The sequence below is a fragment of the Atheta coriaria genome, unplaced genomic scaffold (assembly GCF_025399875.1).
Source record: "Atheta coriaria isolate IRGN ID8LTWV9N9 unplaced genomic scaffold, Caltech_Dcor_3.1 hic_scaffold_3_pilon, whole genome shotgun sequence".
NCBI lineage: Eukaryota > Metazoa > Arthropoda > Insecta > Coleoptera > Staphylinidae > Dalotia > Dalotia coriaria.
The window spans coordinates 9,659,147-9,676,272 of record NW_027045445.1 but is presented as its reverse complement, the minus strand read 5'-3'; the positions used below and the strand labels follow the sequence as shown (position 1 = coordinate 9,676,272).

At 39.0% G+C, this 17,126-nt stretch overlaps 2 protein-coding genes, 1 long non-coding RNA gene and 1 other non-coding gene across 6 annotated transcripts in view; 3 read left to right on the top strand and 1 right to left on the bottom strand.

The window, feature by feature from the left end:
- LOC135803985 (uncharacterized) overlaps positions 1–17,126 on the bottom strand; it is a 131,322-nt gene that overhangs the window by 77,999 nt on the left and 36,197 nt on the right. The window lies entirely within an intron of this gene.
- The window catches only part of LOC135789526 (mediator of DNA damage checkpoint protein 1-like), a 32,545-nt gene that overhangs the window by 2,009 nt on the left and 13,410 nt on the right, over positions 1–17,126 (top strand). Inside the window, exons 2-6 of the mRNA XM_065299386.1 lie at positions 4,215–4,324; positions 4,389–4,597; positions 4,662–4,850; positions 4,918–5,161; positions 5,226–5,390. Of these exons, the coding sequence (XP_065155458.1) occupies positions 4,215–4,324; positions 4,389–4,597; positions 4,662–4,850; positions 4,918–5,161; positions 5,226–5,390 (917 nt within the window). The remainder of the gene's footprint in view (positions 1–4,214; positions 4,325–4,388; positions 4,598–4,661; positions 4,851–4,917; positions 5,162–5,225; positions 5,391–17,126) is intronic.
- LOC135789527 (transportin-2-like) lies at positions 522–4,115 on the top strand. The gene is made up of 2 exons (XM_065299387.1): positions 522–1,850; positions 1,904–4,115. The coding sequence occupies exons 1-2, from the start codon at positions 922–924 to the stop codon at positions 3,555–3,557; spliced, it is 2,583 nt and encodes an 860-aa protein (XP_065155459.1). The 5' UTR covers positions 522–921; the 3' UTR covers positions 3,558–4,115.
- Positions 11,055–11,127, top strand: TRNAA-AGC (transfer RNA alanine (anticodon AGC)). The gene has a single exon. It is a non-coding gene; the product is annotated as a tRNA-Ala (tRNA).

Sequence of the window (17,126 nt, the reverse complement as noted above, 5' to 3'; positions counted from 1 at the left end):
TTCTGCGGTAATAGGCTTCAATTTTGCGCACTCGAGCGAAAAGTTGTTTTTTAATACTTACACGTAGGTAAACACTAAAAGTGTTATCATTCTTTCTCTTTGTGTAGTAAAATATTGTGTTTTACACTTTTAACATATTTAATTTGTTATTTTCCTTTAGAAAATACACGCAACGCGCACAAATTGCCATAATTTAATATAAAACTATTAAATTAAATTAAATATTGTGTGCATGTGGATAAAAAACAAGTTTATGGCTTAAAATAACCAAAACTTTACTTCTCTGCGGCTATAAAACAGTTTTATGATTCAATATGGCGGTTTCCGCTCGGAAAATTAACCTAAAACATCAATTTTCTATCAAAATGAACACAAAAACTCTAATTCTTTGTCGATATAATATTGAATACAATTTATATTGATTTCATTACTCTATTGATTAGTAATGCGACGTAATTTTCCTGAAAATTTATAGAAATTGACATAATTCAGTTTTATTTTATGGAAAACACGCAAATTGCGCAACATCATGCGCTGATCCGCCACCATCATTGCTCGTGAATGACGTGTGACGCTCCGCTGTGTGCCATATGCACTACTCCCCTCCAGCCCTGCGAGTGTATCCTGCGTCCTGCCCTGACGTCCTGCCGCCTGCCTTGTTTGTCAATTCGACTCTGAGCTGGCTGCTACGCAGCGCCCGTTCGCGCACACGGCTCTGCAAAGGCGCTGCGCTCCCAACAAAACGTAATCAATCAGATATGCGTTAGGCACCCGTCCATCGCCAGTGCGCATTCAGTGTTTAACGCAATCCGAGATCAAATGTTTTCTTTCGTTACGTGCGTGTTTGATGGCTGAATATTGATGTGACAAGCATCGCTTGTATCGGTTACTCATCCGAACGGAGCACCTAACCTGCAAATCATGGATTGGACGCCGCAAGAAGACGTTCTCAAGCAAGTACTCGCCGTGCTCGAGGACTCGTTTATACCCGATAGTGTCGTCCAACGCAATGTGCAAGAAAATCTACGCCTACTACAGCAAAATCCAGAATTCTGCAGTTATCTACTCTTGGTCTGTGAGAGCAATCAGACATTTGATGACAGGACACGAGCACTGGCTGGACTCATACTCAAGAACAACATTGTTTACCTCTACTCAAACATTCCAGTCTATGTGAAACACCAAATGCAGCACAAATGTCTTGCGATGCTGAGTGACACCAGCAGAGAAGTACGATTGAGTGCCTCAGTACTCATTAATGTCATGGTGCAGAAGGAAGGCTTTGCAAGCATGAGCAACATAGTCTCAGTTATACTCAATCTGATATCAGCAGGCAATGATGATGTGTGTGAGGCTGCAATGAAGACTCTAGTCTTAGTGACTGAGGATTACTTGAATAGTTTGAATTACTCCACTCAAATTGATGGAACAATAAAAGGTCTACTGGGGACTTTTGTTGAGTTGACTGGACATAGAAGTGTGGAAGTCAGGAAATGGGCATTCCGAATCCTCAATGAAACCCTACAGAAACACTATTACTTGATAAATGCTGATTTTGATCGGAGAGGTTATCTGGAGAAGTTAATATCGCACGCGATTGATGAACATCCACAAATTATTCTTGCTGTTGTCCAAGGGTTTGTCACATTTGTAAATAATCAAGATGATACTATTCTGCCGGCGATGAACGATGTTATCTGTTACATGATTACGAAATCTGTGGATGACAATTCGGATATTGCCCAGCAAGCTGGGGAATTTTGGCTGGCGCTTTCCAAACTCCAGTTGTGTGTTGGAATGTTACGTGCGCATCTCAAAATGTTGATTCCTATTCTCCTTAAAAATATGAGGTTATTATACTCTTTACCCATTTTTATGTAAAAATTAATGAATTTTATTTTAGATATTCTGATTATGAACTGATAGTTCTTAAAGATACCCTAGGAAAAGACCTGGATACTCAGGACAGCGCCCAGGATGTGAAACCTTTTGCCAAAGCATCGGACGACGATGACGATCCGGATATTGCATGCACGCTGCGAAAATGCAGCGCAGCTTCACTGGACTCACTCGCGATACGTTTCGGCAGTGAACTCGTCGATATCGCCCTACCATTAATCCTAGCCAATCTTGACTCTGAAGATGCACTACTCAAAGAGTGCGGTATACTTGCTTTCGGCGCCATTGCCGATGGCTGCTTCCATTCGCTTGCGAAACACTTGGCTGACTTACTTCCGCTGTTCTTGGAGTGTATGGATCATCCCTCGGCGCTGGTGCGTAGCATTACCTGTTGGACCCTCAGTAGATATACACGGTATATCGTTTATGATGATCAGCTGTTTTTGGCAACGCTGAAGTCGCTATTGGAGCATTCTCTAGATGATAACAAGCGTGTGCAACGTGCGGCTATTTCTTCGTTTTGTTTCTTTCAAGAGGAGGCCAAGATTAAACTGGTGGCTTATATAGATGTTATTACACAAGCGTTTGTGCGTGGTTTTGATATTTACAAAACACGCTCGTTGTTTTTGCTTTACGACGCCATTGGAGTTTTGGCGCAAGGCGTTGGTTCTCATTTTACGAGTGTTTTGGGTGTACTTATGCCAAGGTTACTTGATAGATTTACCACGTTGGATGATTATAACAATCCAGAGGAGTTTCTTGCAATCTGCGAGTGTTTATCCAACGTGGTGATTTCAGTCGGTGATGAATTCGCTCCCTATGCTGAGCTTGTTTATGTCAAATGTACGAGTATACTCACAGAAAATAATCTCGGCGATAATTCCGATGAAGAATATGATAAGAATCTTGTCTGTGGTGCCATGGATCTCTTGGTTGCACTCTGCAGTACTTTGAAAGGACAGTTTGCCAGCTTTTTTGTTAATTTGAATTTTATTGATCAACTATATGGAGCCATACAAGATAAATCTATCAATGTACGTCAGCCGGGTCTAGCGCTGCTCGGCGAGATGGTGAATCTATGTTTTCCGTACGTCGCACAGCATGTGCATGTCTTTATGCCGTTGATTATTGAGAATCTCGATAAGCGATTCAATGGCGCTTGTAATAACGCTGCGTGGGTGATTAACAAATTGTGTATTGCCATGGAATCCGCAATGGCGCCATATGCAGGCAAGATTATTGAACATGTGGCGGAGATTCTGCAGAGTACGGATGGTTTGCAGAATATGCACAAGACTGTTGCGATTACATTCTGTATTCTGGGGTTGGTTTGTCCTACAGAGGTGTCTCCTTATTTACGCACACTAATGCGGCCTGTCTGTCGAAATATTCGGAATGTAGCGGATTGTGAGGATAAAGAAAATGCATTCCGCGGTTTGTGCGAATTAATAATGCGTAATCCCGACGTATTCGCTGATGATTTCATTTATTTCTGCGATGCGGCCGCGTCCTGGAGCGATGTCGAGACTGAGTTACGTAAAAAAATTGCTTACATGATAATGGAATACAAGCAGCACATGGGTAACAACTGGGAGGAAGTCTATGGCACTTTTCCGCCATTACTCAAAGGTCGACTTGCTGCGTTGTACGGTGTTTGAGCACCCGGAACAAAGAAATGGATCAGTATTTCTGACTTTGGTGATTAGATCGATTGTATTGAAGTATCAATTGGATTGAAGCAGGACGCGACGATTGTTAGAATCAATGTTTATTTTTTCTAATGGAAATTTTTATTTGTGTGACGAAAACAACTGGAGAATTTTGACGATGATGTTGTATTTGCATGTATCAGTATTCTATTTTCTTACTGAGCGCTGTCATGCTAAGTAAAACTTGATGTGGCCTGCAGTAATGGGAACTAATTGAGAAATAACCAAATTTGGGACGCAATTGAGATTTGCTAGAATGTCTAATAGGTTTTAAGCAAAAGCAGAGTCCTTGTACTTGTAAATGAAAACAATTTCAATGTGATATCAAAGAATTATCGATGATTTTAAATGAATAATGTGTGTATCTGTTTGGGATTTAATGTGAATTTTACTATGCGAAGAGTTATTTCTTGTCTTACAATTTGATTGTAACTTTAGTATTATTTACTGTATTATATCAAGACTGTGTATACAAAATCAACCAAAAAATGATAGTAAATTGTAAAATTATTTGCTTTATTACACCTTTTTAACATAGGCAACTTTAATTACATGTTTTGGTTGTATTTTTAATAGAAATTAATAATAAATGTTTTCTATTTGCAGAAAATGCCCAAAAAGTTTGCTCAGTCCTTTAATCAAGATTATTATCGAAGAAGTTCGCACCAACTGCAAAAAGGATCCAATCGCGTGCGGATTCAACACATCAGAAAATGGTGAATACTTGAAATTCAAAATGGCCGACGATTTGTTACTGTTTTGCTGTTTTTTTTTTTTTAGCCTACGAACCGCTAAAGCTTATGCAATCGGTGATACTACAAGTCAACGAAATATGTCTCAGGTATTTGGACAACAGTATGCTGTGCTCGCTGCCGTCCCCGGGTCCTCCCTACAATTTGGTCAGTTACCATGCGGTGCGGAACAGCCGTCGCCGCATGGAAGATAGGCACGTCATTGTGCATGATTTGAACACTATTTTTAACAAAAGTGTAAGTTTTACGAATATAAATTACAAACTTTTGTATTTACTGAGTGTTTCTTTCGATATTATAGGAGGTTAGTCCGTCCAGTTACTATGCAATCTTTGACGGTCATGGCGGACAAGATGCCGCCGCCTACAGCGCCGCTCACCTTCATCAATACCTCGCCGAAAGCAAATCCTTCGCCGGTCAGCCGGACGATGCCTTAACAGAAGCCTTTTGCCGGACGGACCTTTTGTTCATCGAGAAATGTAAAGTCGAAGTAAGTTGCACACTTAAAACTTTTCTGCTGGTTGAGATTAATGCTCGCAATTTATTTCCCCCTGCAGAACTTTTCCGGTGGCTCGACGGCGTTATGTGCGCTACTGCGTCCGAAAGAGAAAAGTTTGTTTGTCGCATGGGTTGGGGACTCGCAAGCGATCTTGGCAAGACAAGGGCTGGTCGAACAATGTGTGCGCCCTCACAAGCCAGATCGCGAGGACGAGCGCAAGCGGATCGAAGCCGAAGGCGGCAGTGTCATTTACTGGGGTACATGGCGTGTCAATGGACAATTGGCCGTTTCACGAGCAATCGGTAATTTATATTCGAATTATTCCCCATACGAGTTTTATTAATATTTATTATTATGCGACTGCAGGCGATTCAGAATACAAACCCTTTATTAATGCGATACCGGACGTGCGTGAATACGCTCTGGATGGCACCGAAGACTTCCTTGTTTTGGCCTGTGACGGATTATGGGACGTTTTGAGGGATGATGATGCCGCCCTCATCGTGTACAATGCCATCTATGAAAATCCAGGTGAGTGAATTAATAACGTATATCACATTTCGTGTATATCTGGTTGCCTAGGGTCATCGCTCATGACTCGAGATTAATTTTCCTAGCGGGCCGTCGGTTACAGTTAATTAATAATGGTGATTTGCGCTGAATAATGAGAGAAACGCGCTCGGCTGTGCGCGCGTTCAAAGCTTCTCTCTCTCTCTGACGGCGCCTCCCTTCCCCATCTCGACGATTCTATAATAATAATAATTGCTCTCCGACGAGTTAACGACCGCTCGATTCGTGTGGGCATGCTGCGCGGCGGCTTTCGGAGCTATTCTTGCACAGTTTTCCCCAGCGCGCAGCACACTCCCCCTGATCTCTGATCACTTCAAAGTGGCTGCACGCTTTCAAGTGTGCAATTAAAAATATGCATTGAAGATGTTCAAGGTAGTTATATCACGCAGGGTGGGTGTGATAATACTCTTCTTCACCCTTATAACTTGTTTTGTAATTGGCTTGATCTGCTTGTGATTGAATGCGAAATTGTTGCGCGTCTCCTCCCAAAACATGTCGCAATGACATTACATTACATCGTGTCTGGCTGTTCCGGTTCGAAATAATTTTCTTGTTGCGTTTGTTTTTTCAATTCTCGTCTCGTCTGGCGTGGTTTCGACTTGCGCCTTGTTCGCAGCGCGTCTGACGGCCGACGAAAGGCGGCGCGCACACCCAGGTGAAATGCGTTCGCTAATAACGTTTGCCTATTGTTGCAATTATAACGACTATCTGCTCTAAATATAGTTCAACAGACTTTGCAACGGTCGAGCACAAGCGGCGTGTTGTCTACGTGCAGACGCTCGAAACTGATTTGTTTGTTTTCTTTTTCTTCGCTGCCTGCCACGCGCGCACTACGTTCGACGTCGATGGACGTTCACCAGGCTCGCTGGTGTGTTGTTAGTTTATTAAATGCTGGCTGCAATCAGCTTTCAATAGATCCGCACAATTCAAGTGCAAAATAAATAACAATTTGAAGCCGGTGGATTTATTTATTCCTGGGAGCGTTTATAACGTTTTGTCTGAGAAATATTACTTTATAATTGACGGCAACGGATAACTTAACAAGTTAATTAAAGCTCGGCGATAATTCAATTAAAACGCGAGAATTGTTTAAACTGGAGGAAGACTTGATGTTGGAGGAATAACTTTGCTTTGAACGCATATATTATCAACGTTTGTAGTGGTTTTGTTGTGTAAAGTGAATTATTAATCGGTTTAAACTTCAACAAGCCAACAGAAATACATAAATATTAACTTTTAACACACGGCTTTTGAAAAACTGTTCTTTAATGATCGGAAATCGATATTATTCACAAAGAAAAAGACATTTTTGTAAAAATTGTTGATTAAGTTGAGAAAAATGACATTTTAGTTAGTTATTTTTGAAATTCGCGCCTTTACGCTTGGTACAATGCTTGTGACGTCATTATTGAGTTGACAAAAGTCAAAATTTGACGTTTACTTAACCTATTTCAGAAAAAAAACTTCAAATTTTTCTAAAACAAAATTTTCTTGTTTCTTCCAAACAATTTTTATTTTTATTTGAATTAGGCGAGCAAACAAGCTTCTAAACTGACAATTAACTATTTATTCCTTTAAAATTTCTAAATTTTGTTGCCTAATACAAATAAATTGAGATATTTTGCACTGTTACACTTTTCATCGCCGTTTTTATAATCAAAATGTAACTACAGCTAATTCTCGGAGAACAGCACAAACAACAACATGGTTTTATTAGATAATAGCTATGCTGGTAGGTAATGGAAACGAATATCGCCGCATTTAAGTCGTAACTATGATTTATGCGCCTCAGCATTCCACGCCGAACAATGCCGTATACCGTGTTCCGATTTCGAATTTCTTTATGGTTATCGCTCATCATTGCGCTGACACTGAATTCAAACATTTATCAAACAACATGCATCACCATCACAACAAACAAAAATGATTAATATTAATATTACTTATTTTTCGCCGAAAAATAACATTTTTCGCTATAAAATAAAATATGAATGTGCAGTCGAATGTGCAAATTTTTGGCAAAAACAGGTCGAAATTTAAATATTTACTTTTGAGGGTGATGATAATATAAATTAATAACAACGTTGTGGGTTTGCGTTTGATATAATTAATTAATTATCACTGGCGGCGGTTGCGTGCTTTCACAATTTGCATGCCGCATACTCGCATTCGCGAAATCGACGACGTACGGACTGAAAAGCTCGCAATAATATTTCGCAGCGTTTAAACACGTCATTCATGCATGCTTAAACGCACACGTGAATGATTGAGCGCGTACGAGCGGGCGTGCTTTTTTTTAATTGCTCACCGCTGCTTTTTATATCGAATTTATACGCGCGCGCAACGAGGGCGATGCACACACACACACACACAACTTAATCCACAACATACAACTGCTCCGACCGTTGGCGTTTACATTAACCTACAATAGCGATAATGATGGATTATGTCTTGCACGGCGCGCCAAATCTGCATAATATTCAGTGTTGGCCGCGACCGACAACAACAGTTCATTGATGGCGGTCGGTATCCATATGGGGCGGGGCATTATTTTGTTATTTAGTTTAATTACACGCGAGTTAATTACACGGATGGTTGTAAATTAAATTTATTACCATCGACGCTGTGTATGTGGTTTCATTCATACATGGCGTTTTTGACTTTCTATAATATTTATAATATTAAAATGAATTGCAAAATATGTTTGTAAACGCATAACTCAACATCGCTTCGACCAATTTGACCAATTCTTTTTTTTTAATGTTTGTTAAAGTCCAAGGTTGGTTTTTACAGCGAGAAAAATTCGAATAATTGCCGGGAAAACCCTAAAGACAGCCCTTTTCTATAGGATAAAAGTTGGCATTGAGATTCAATCATAGTTATAGTTAAATAGTTGAATCCGAGATGGCGCGCTAAAGTGCATTATTAGCTATTCTTTATATAATTAATTTCTTTAAAATAAAATTGCGAATCTTATTGATAGAATTGACACATACCATGTCTAGAAAAAGAGAGTAGAAAAAATTACATTTTTATTAAACACTACCGGGACAAAGTCGCGGGCAAAAGTTAGTCTAATATAAAACATTCTTGCGTATCGTTTAAATTTCGTATTCAATGAATTGCTCATGAAGATGTTTGTGGACAAACATTAAATATTTGCTTCACGCGTCGAGGACCACGAGAATGTCGCTTTGCACTATACACTACAGTACTACACACTACCCCGTGTTTTTCCCTTGATTATTACTAGAGGATATTTTCGCCGAGTAGGGATATATAGCAGCGTCGCAGGGGGCGATTGAGAGACTTGCCTGCCAAGTTGGCGGCGACGCCAGGCGGGTAACTGACCTAAAACCTGGGGTGCATACGTAAAATATAACAAACGAGTCCAAATGGTAAATGTTTGGGTGTGTGTGTGTGCAGGGTAGAGTAGAGTACGCGTTTGTTCTGCTCTGGGGGTGCGCTTGGTGCTCCAGACGCCTACCCAGCAGGACCCACCCCTCCTGTTCACGAGACGAGACGTGTGCCGCACCAATATTGATTGTTGGGGAGGCGGGGGTGGTGAAGAAATATGCGTTTCCTGTTTTGTTACGTTTATGTGCACTATGCACACACAACAACGTAATATATTTGCACTTTTTCTTGTTTATTTTGTATTTTTTGATGAAATTTTGATTAGAAATGGTGAAAAATTAAATTTTTTGAGGAATTTTTTTTGGTGGGTGATTTGAAGAGGCAATAAATAAGATGAGGGTCGCATTGATGGGTCCACGTGGTGAGGGTTGGATGCGTAAGGGGCTTGTATCTCGTACGCATCTCAATTGTAGTCAATTTCACATTTATTATCGTTAGACGTTGACATCTATGGAATTTTTTGGTATTTTGCTGAGGATTTGTTCAAGATAATAGCAATTTTTGGTTTTATTAGAAATTTTGACAATATTTTACCTGTTTTTTCTTAAAACAAATGTATTTTGCTTAAAATATTTCCTAAAGTTGCTGTAAGTGTGTAAACTTGTGACATATTTTGAGGTTAGTTAAATGTCAAAAGTTTTTGACAGAAATTCATCTTCGTTTATATTCGTTTAACCCTAAAGTAACCTTCACACAACTTACAAAAAAGACAGAAAAAAAACATTCTCATTAAAATTAACTATTAATTCAACCATAATTCTATTGTCGTTCTTGTGCCCAATGCAAACAAAAAGTATGAGTCAACAATTTCGTCAAAATCAATGAACGCTGAATTAAAAATAGTTCCTGTATGTTTCATTTCATGCAGCATGCCCTAAAAAAGCATGTACGCTGTAAGCATACATAAAACGTGTGTAAACTGTGTGTGCATATAATGCTTGTAGTGTCGTTGTAGTCATCGTAATAAATGTAATATCAAAATGCATCTCCCACCCCCGCGCCGGCTGATGGGTGCATCGCGTGCGCTTTTTGTAGCCGAGTCATTTCGGCGTTTCCCGTTCGCGCCGCGCCGTGGTGAAGAAGAAGTGAGCGGCGGCGTGGTTGTGTTTCTCGTCCGCACGTACGCGCTAGGTAGCTCATTCAAGTTCGACACTTCCGTGGCACCACCAGCACACCACGACTCTCGCCGCACATACATGGACCGCACGTCCTGAGTCACACAAGCGCCCGCCTGCCGTTATCCTAGTTTTTCTGTAAAACTTGAATTTGCATGCGCATCGAGCGAGCGTGAAAAAAATTAAATTGGTGCTGCAAAATAATTTTTTTTTACTTAAATTAATAAATATTTAATTTATAATTGTATTTTCTACGGACGCATTTGAATTATTAAATTATTGTGTGTTATTTAGTGCCAAGCGACGATAAATTTAACAAATTTAGTGCCTTGAGATCTTGTCTCAAATCGTAACTCTAGTGCTTAATTAATTTATTGGTGAGTAATTTTTAATTTTTTGCATATTCAAAGAAGAAAGAAAAAAATCCCAAATTAATTTTATATTTTAATTAAATCCAAGTTGAATTTCTGTTTTATTTATTTTTGTGGACGCATGGGAGTAATTCTAAATTTACTCGCTACTCTAACTCTTCATGCACTCTGCGTTTTGAGTGTGTGTGAGTTGGGCATCATCCGCAAATGCCAGTTAGTCAAAGACAAAATGAACAAATGCGATTCCAGCAGCGGGAATGAGATTAAAACCTCGCGAGTGTTGCGCGCTCGCTGCGCCGGTTTATGTTTATTACCATAAAAAGCCGCGATGCCAATGCACCGGAAGCGAAGCATGTAAATTCACATTCCATAAAAAAAGCTATACTATACTCTGTATACGCCGGCCGACGCTGGAACAAACAAAAAACGCCGACGACAATAACGAAACAAAAAATTATCTTTGCGCATCGCGCTCGCGGCTAGATGACTTTGTGTTCAAACAAAGACAACGAATCAAAATTATGCGTTGATTATGTTTTTTGTGGATTGTATTCACACAGAAGTGCTTTGTAATATTATATTGATGTCTTCTTTCCGTGTAGTGAGTGTAGTTAATGTTATGTGTGATTTATCGACGAGTATGAAAAAAAAGTAGAGCAGTTTTAAGTAATTTCTAATTTGAAAGGTGCTCGAGTTTGTTTGCGGTAGGATATAGACATACAGGGGGCGTAGCTCAGATGGTAGAGCGCTCGCTTAGCATGCGAGAGGTACCGGGATCGATACCCGGCGCCTCCAAACCTCTTTTTTGTTTTTAAAATTTATTTTTAACCATTTTTGCATAATAATCATAAGTTTCGCACATATAATCTCCAAATTAACATAATACAAGACATTTTAATTAAGAAACTCATCAAATTATAGCAAAAGTTATTTCGCAACTTGTAATTAACTTTATACATTATTAAAACAGATGTATTATAGCTTATAGCGATATTTTACTCATATTCGGGAGGGGTTTGTTTGAGTTTAGAACATCTGCGTTTTCGGTGCGTTGTGTTGCGTTGAATCATTATATGATATCATCTGCACAGAATTTAATAGTTTCATGAGTTGGCACGCTTAAAATAATTGGTGATGAAGGCTCTAAAATTAAATTAACAAGTTTCCAAAGTTTACGCATTGTACTAATTATAATAATGATGCAGGAGTGACGTGGGAAGGGTATAAAGGGGAGCAAAGTTTAAATTTGGTGAATTATTATTAATATGATAAAATTACGTCAAAAGAAATTTTATTATTGCAGTCGTTGTACTTTCAAGTTAAGAATTGATTGGTCTGTTTCCATCTTGACCTCTAAAAATAAATTTAATAAAAATGCGACTAATGTACTCGTAGTTTGCGTCGATTTGCGCTCTAGTTCACAACTATTCCATTTACAAAAAACTGTTATAACTAATAGTCCACTTTGTTACAATAACGCAGCGAGTTTCATTCCAACACTATTATTTTCTATCATTTTTGATTAGTTTTTATGTTTTTTAAATAATTTTTCTATAAAAACATCAAAAACGTCTTGTTTGAAAGTAAATAAAAGTAGTTTCTATGTAAAGGTATAATTTACCATGCATACGTGTAAGTGTAAGTGTGTTATTTTGATATGTCAGTGGCAAATTATTGTATTATAACATCAAATGACGGGATTGAATCGAATATCACGTGAAATAAACATCCGAGTTGGTTGTCGGTTGTTGGTTGGCTACTCTTTGGTCGACTAACACAACACACTCACATGTACAATACGAAAACCATAATGAGCACATCAGACCGCCGATGCATGTCTTTCACAGATCATAAAACACGTCTTGGAAGAATAGATTCCGCAACACGCGCTCTGCCAGCCGACATACCTATATTGCTTTTACATCGATACGGACAAGTCGCGCGTGCGCGCGCGTCGCCACCGCCGCCATGTTTCGTGCGGAAGCACATTCTCTGTCGTCTGTGTCTGCTGAATGTGTCGCGCGGCACTGCGGCACGAAATGACGAAATTAATAATTTTATTACTTAAAACTTACATGACTTGTATGTATATGGGTCTAGCGTGACATTGCATGAATTCAACGTGGAACTCTAGAAAATATGTTTTTATAAAGTTTTGCTGGTTTGAGGTTATGAATTCAAGATTGCAGAAGCAATTAAACGTAATTTTGGATGGATAATAACTTGGAGAATGGCGAATTACAGTTGATAATAATTTTATACATTTTAATTTATTTGTTTAGTTTTGTGTGAAATTAAACTTTTGTGTCAAATATGTAATTTTGAGGTTAAATCATCTGTAAATATTGGTAAATCCTGTACTTTTTTCCCTAGACATTAAAACGCAGTATTATTATTGATGTTTTACCTTTTATGATGATTTTTATCGAAGTTTACTGCCAATTTTAACCGAAACAAAAATTAAAATAAGATTTGTAGATATTATTATTGCGACTATATTCGGAGAAAAAACTGTTCACTACAGCATGCGTTTAATTTTCTTTGTTGCATTACCGTACGTAGGCCGAATGTAATTGCGATTGCAATTGAAGTGCGCTGCAGAAACATCGCATAAATTAAGATAAGCATCTCTCGATCTATAGGCGCGAGCGCGGAAAATCGCACACTCGGCTGCGTGCGGTAACAAGTTTGTGAAATTATGTCGTTGTGTAAAATGAGTCGTGAAATAAATATTGCCTACGCCGGCACGTGCTGAAGAATTACACATCCACCACGCGCTGTGCACTGCACCACTTCAGACGGTGTTGACACGCTTGGATGAACCGCCCCCCTGGTGATGATTTTTTTAATGGTAGCAGATGATATGATGACAATATCTTAAATCTGAAAATCTGTCTGTCGACTATTTGCGTATTCATTGCAATTGTGGCTGACATTTCACGATTATCTGAAAGGGGTAGTTGTGTGTACTGCGCACTTGCCGCAAGCGTTTTACAATTATGCATGATGGGGTGTGTGTGTCGGGTGTTGGATTAACACGTCCTCGTTACACGCACAACTGCTTCATCCTCTTCCACATAATACCACACATACAATACTCCTATACATGCATGGCATATAGATTCATTCGCCTCCAGGCGACTATTGGGATGATTATGCGCGTTACGATTAAGCTTTGAAGGCATTAAGGGGGTGATTCATAGCAGCCGCCCGCTTGTTAATACATTATACATAAATCAACGCGCATTAGTTGACTCGCGCGCTAGTTTGGCTGCACATCATCGGATGAACCATCGTGGTTTACTTATAGACTGTTTATAAACCGGCTTCAAATTTAAATTTATCGTCGAGGATAATTTATACGTGTTAAAGTGACGCGTGCTGGAAATACGAGTAAATCTGTCATCGGTGAATTTTTTTTTTGTTAAACATTGTGATGGATTTTATTTTCTTCCTGCTACGATTCAGATTCTTTTGTTCTTTATTTTTTCTGTGCGTGTTTGAATTCCTGTCTAGGGTTTCCTTTTCGTCATCGTCATCGGGAAATTGGCAAACAAACTGAGTTTCTTTACTTTTATGCTATGCTCAAAACGAGATATTGAATTTCCCGGCTGGGGATTTTTTTTCGTTGTGTTTTGAAAGCTTTCTGTCTGGATTTTGACTATGCCACAATGTCTTTATGCCTTTCTTCCACGGAGATTTTTTGTTTGTTACCTCATTTTCATTCCATTACATTACATTCCACTTTACGGATTTCTTCATGTCATTATAATAAGATGAGAATTGTGACAAACGAGATTATTATTGAAATTGCTGGAAAATATTCAGTAGAAAACATTTTACGATTTTTTTCTTTTATAAAATTGAACTTAAGCTTAAGTTTCTTTTGTTTGCGCTTGTGTTATAACCTTCATTGAATTTTTAATCGTCTTAGACGATTCGTGCGGAACGCCAGACAAGAATTAACTTTTTTTTCGTGCTTTGTTTTGTTTTCTAGTAGAAAATACCACAGCTGATTGAACATTACCTACCAATAACCACTAGAACTAGCACGATTATCGTTTTCTCTTCCTAACACGTTGAGATTTTATTTTATTGTTGAATTACGATTTTATTGCGATTGCAGCATTTGCGTACGTGATTTAATTCCGCCGTTAACTTTAACTCGACCTATGCGCACGTAATATCGCAACAAATCAAATCAAATCCGCGCGCAGCCTACGAATTGATACCCGTAATATTTTATTTGCGAAATTACTCGGCGCGCAATTTACCAATGCGCACATCTCCTCCTCGACGTGTTGTTCCATACCTACAAGTTTGCAACTTGACACTGAGCACCAACACGATCGTGCCATGGTGCCTCACACTGTGATTTATTAATCAGTTTGCAGCGCAACGCAATATGCAACCTGATAAAACACAACACACAGCACGGAGGGCATTTAACAGCGCAACGAATTGCTTCCCATTGCATGAAGGTAATTGTATAATTTGCCCTTTTTGATTGCGCATCGTTTAGACTCGTTTCGAGTTTAATCCTCGTCTCGTGAGTTGTGTAAGTTTTATTTTTCGTTATTAATATTTATTGCCGTCGACCGAGAAGTGCAGCAAGATGCGTTTGCGTTCACTTCACACGTTCCGTGCTTTTAAGCTCACGATTTATACGCGCAGACAATTTAATATTTTATTTGCGCATTGTAAGAGTCGTCATATTACGTCGACATATATGGCGGTGTACGTTATAAGCTTAGGACTTGTTTTCGGGTTTGCGGCTTTAATTGAGTTTAAGTGGACTTAGTCATTTGTTGTTTGTGTGCGGGCGAAGAGAGTGCATTGTGCATCTGCGTTGGCGATGAATTATGCGCCGAATTTGCTTCATTCCTACGGGAAAATGCAAATGATCAGCCTGCTATGGACATATTACTTTCAACGTTGTTGTAGTAATTATTCCGAAGGGAAATTGCAACAAGATTAACAATCGTTGCGTTGCGGCGAAGTGAAAGAGAATGTAAAAATGGAAAAATGTAGCGGATCCTGTCTCTCGGATGAATCATTCGTATTATTCTGATATTAAACGCCTACGATATTGAATTTAAATGCACTATGCACTTTTAAATTGTCTTTGAGTTGTTATTCTTAATTGCAGCTGGTGATTTACGATTATTATAAGTTTAAAAATAAAAATAAAAAAGATATTATGTGGAAGACCCAAAACCACTTCCGGTATTAAATTTAGCGCATCACATGTTTGAGTACAGAGATAAGAATAAAGTGAGTGTGCATAGAGAGTTGAGGAAGCACCGCGAACACAAGTGGCTTCCTCCCGAGTATACTGTTTCTGGTTATTACGACTGCAACAAAGCCTTCTTTGAGTTAAAGTTGAATATTTCATTCGGTAGGAGATATTTGACTGCAGACTGTTAATACGTTTATAATTGACCGAATAACGCGTATTTTCCATAATGGAGGCACCTCTACGCCGCCATAACTGGAAACAACAGCGCCATGGGTTTCTATTCTTGATGCGCGTGCATTGCATTTGTACGAGATTTATTCGAACGTGTGAGAAGATGATGAGTGAAGTCTCGAGTGCATTGTGCACCACGTAACAAAACCCCGCTGTGCTGGAACTGAACATCCAAGTTGCTTAACTTAGTCATTACGCGAGCGCACTGGCATTAGACAAAACAACCTAAAAACTACATGGATGAAGTGAAGACACTCTCTGTGTGTCTGTATGTATGTGATATTTTTACGTTCGCTGGGCTCCAGATTAGAACTTGTGTGAGAATGACTCGCAATGGCAAGTGGAAAACTGAAAAGTTTCAGTTATGCACCACGACTAAAACACACATTATTTAATGCGAGTTTTCCTGTTCGCCGGAGGAGCTGGAGACAAAATGAGGACGCGCCAGCCGCAGTTTATGGCACATAAAATTATGGCGCAACTTATTCGCGCGGAATTAAAATTCGCCAAGTTCGTTACACTCGACGCTCAACGGCGCGCTTATTTTAGATTCACTTGTGGTCATATCCGAAGATGAGTCTTAAATCATACCGGTTTATGGCGTGAGCGATTTTTCTGACAGTAATAAAGTCGGGTTGTATTTGTATTATTCAGTTGGTATGACCACTCGGGGAGATGGATCATTTTGTCTTGTCTCGTCTGCCAATCGGAAATATTTATTTTTTGGCAGTCAAGCCACGTTTGCGGGAGGGAAATATTCTCGCGGGAGTCAATTGTATTCACTCATGAATCTTTACACGTACACGGGGTATTTTTCTTATTTTGCGACAATTTCCCAGTAGTATATTGTGTATTAAGTGTGTGGAAAATAGTCTTTTGGGAATTATTTTATTTTTAGTTTTATTTTCAGGTTAGTTAAAGATAAAAATGGTTATTTCTTGACTTTTACCTATTAATATAAACTAGTAGGGGAAGGGGGGGCAAAATGGGCCCCTGGGGGCAAAGTGGGCCCCCTGAAATTCAGGAGGCTTATAAGATGAAGTTGCAAGAACAACTTATCCACAACAAATTCGAAGTAAGAAATAAAAAAAGAAAATAATATAAGCAAAAAATTGATACAAAGGTAAGAGCCTAATTTTTATGAGTGGGGGCCCACTTTGCCCCATATTCTGATTTTTTTTATTTTGATAGACACGTCTTATTAATATTGAATACTGAACAAGGATGTAAAAAATAGTGTAACGAGTGAAAAAAGGAAAACAAATTCCCTTTTTTCGCTTTTGGGGCCCACTTTGCCCCACCTTCCCCTATATTAAATTCTACT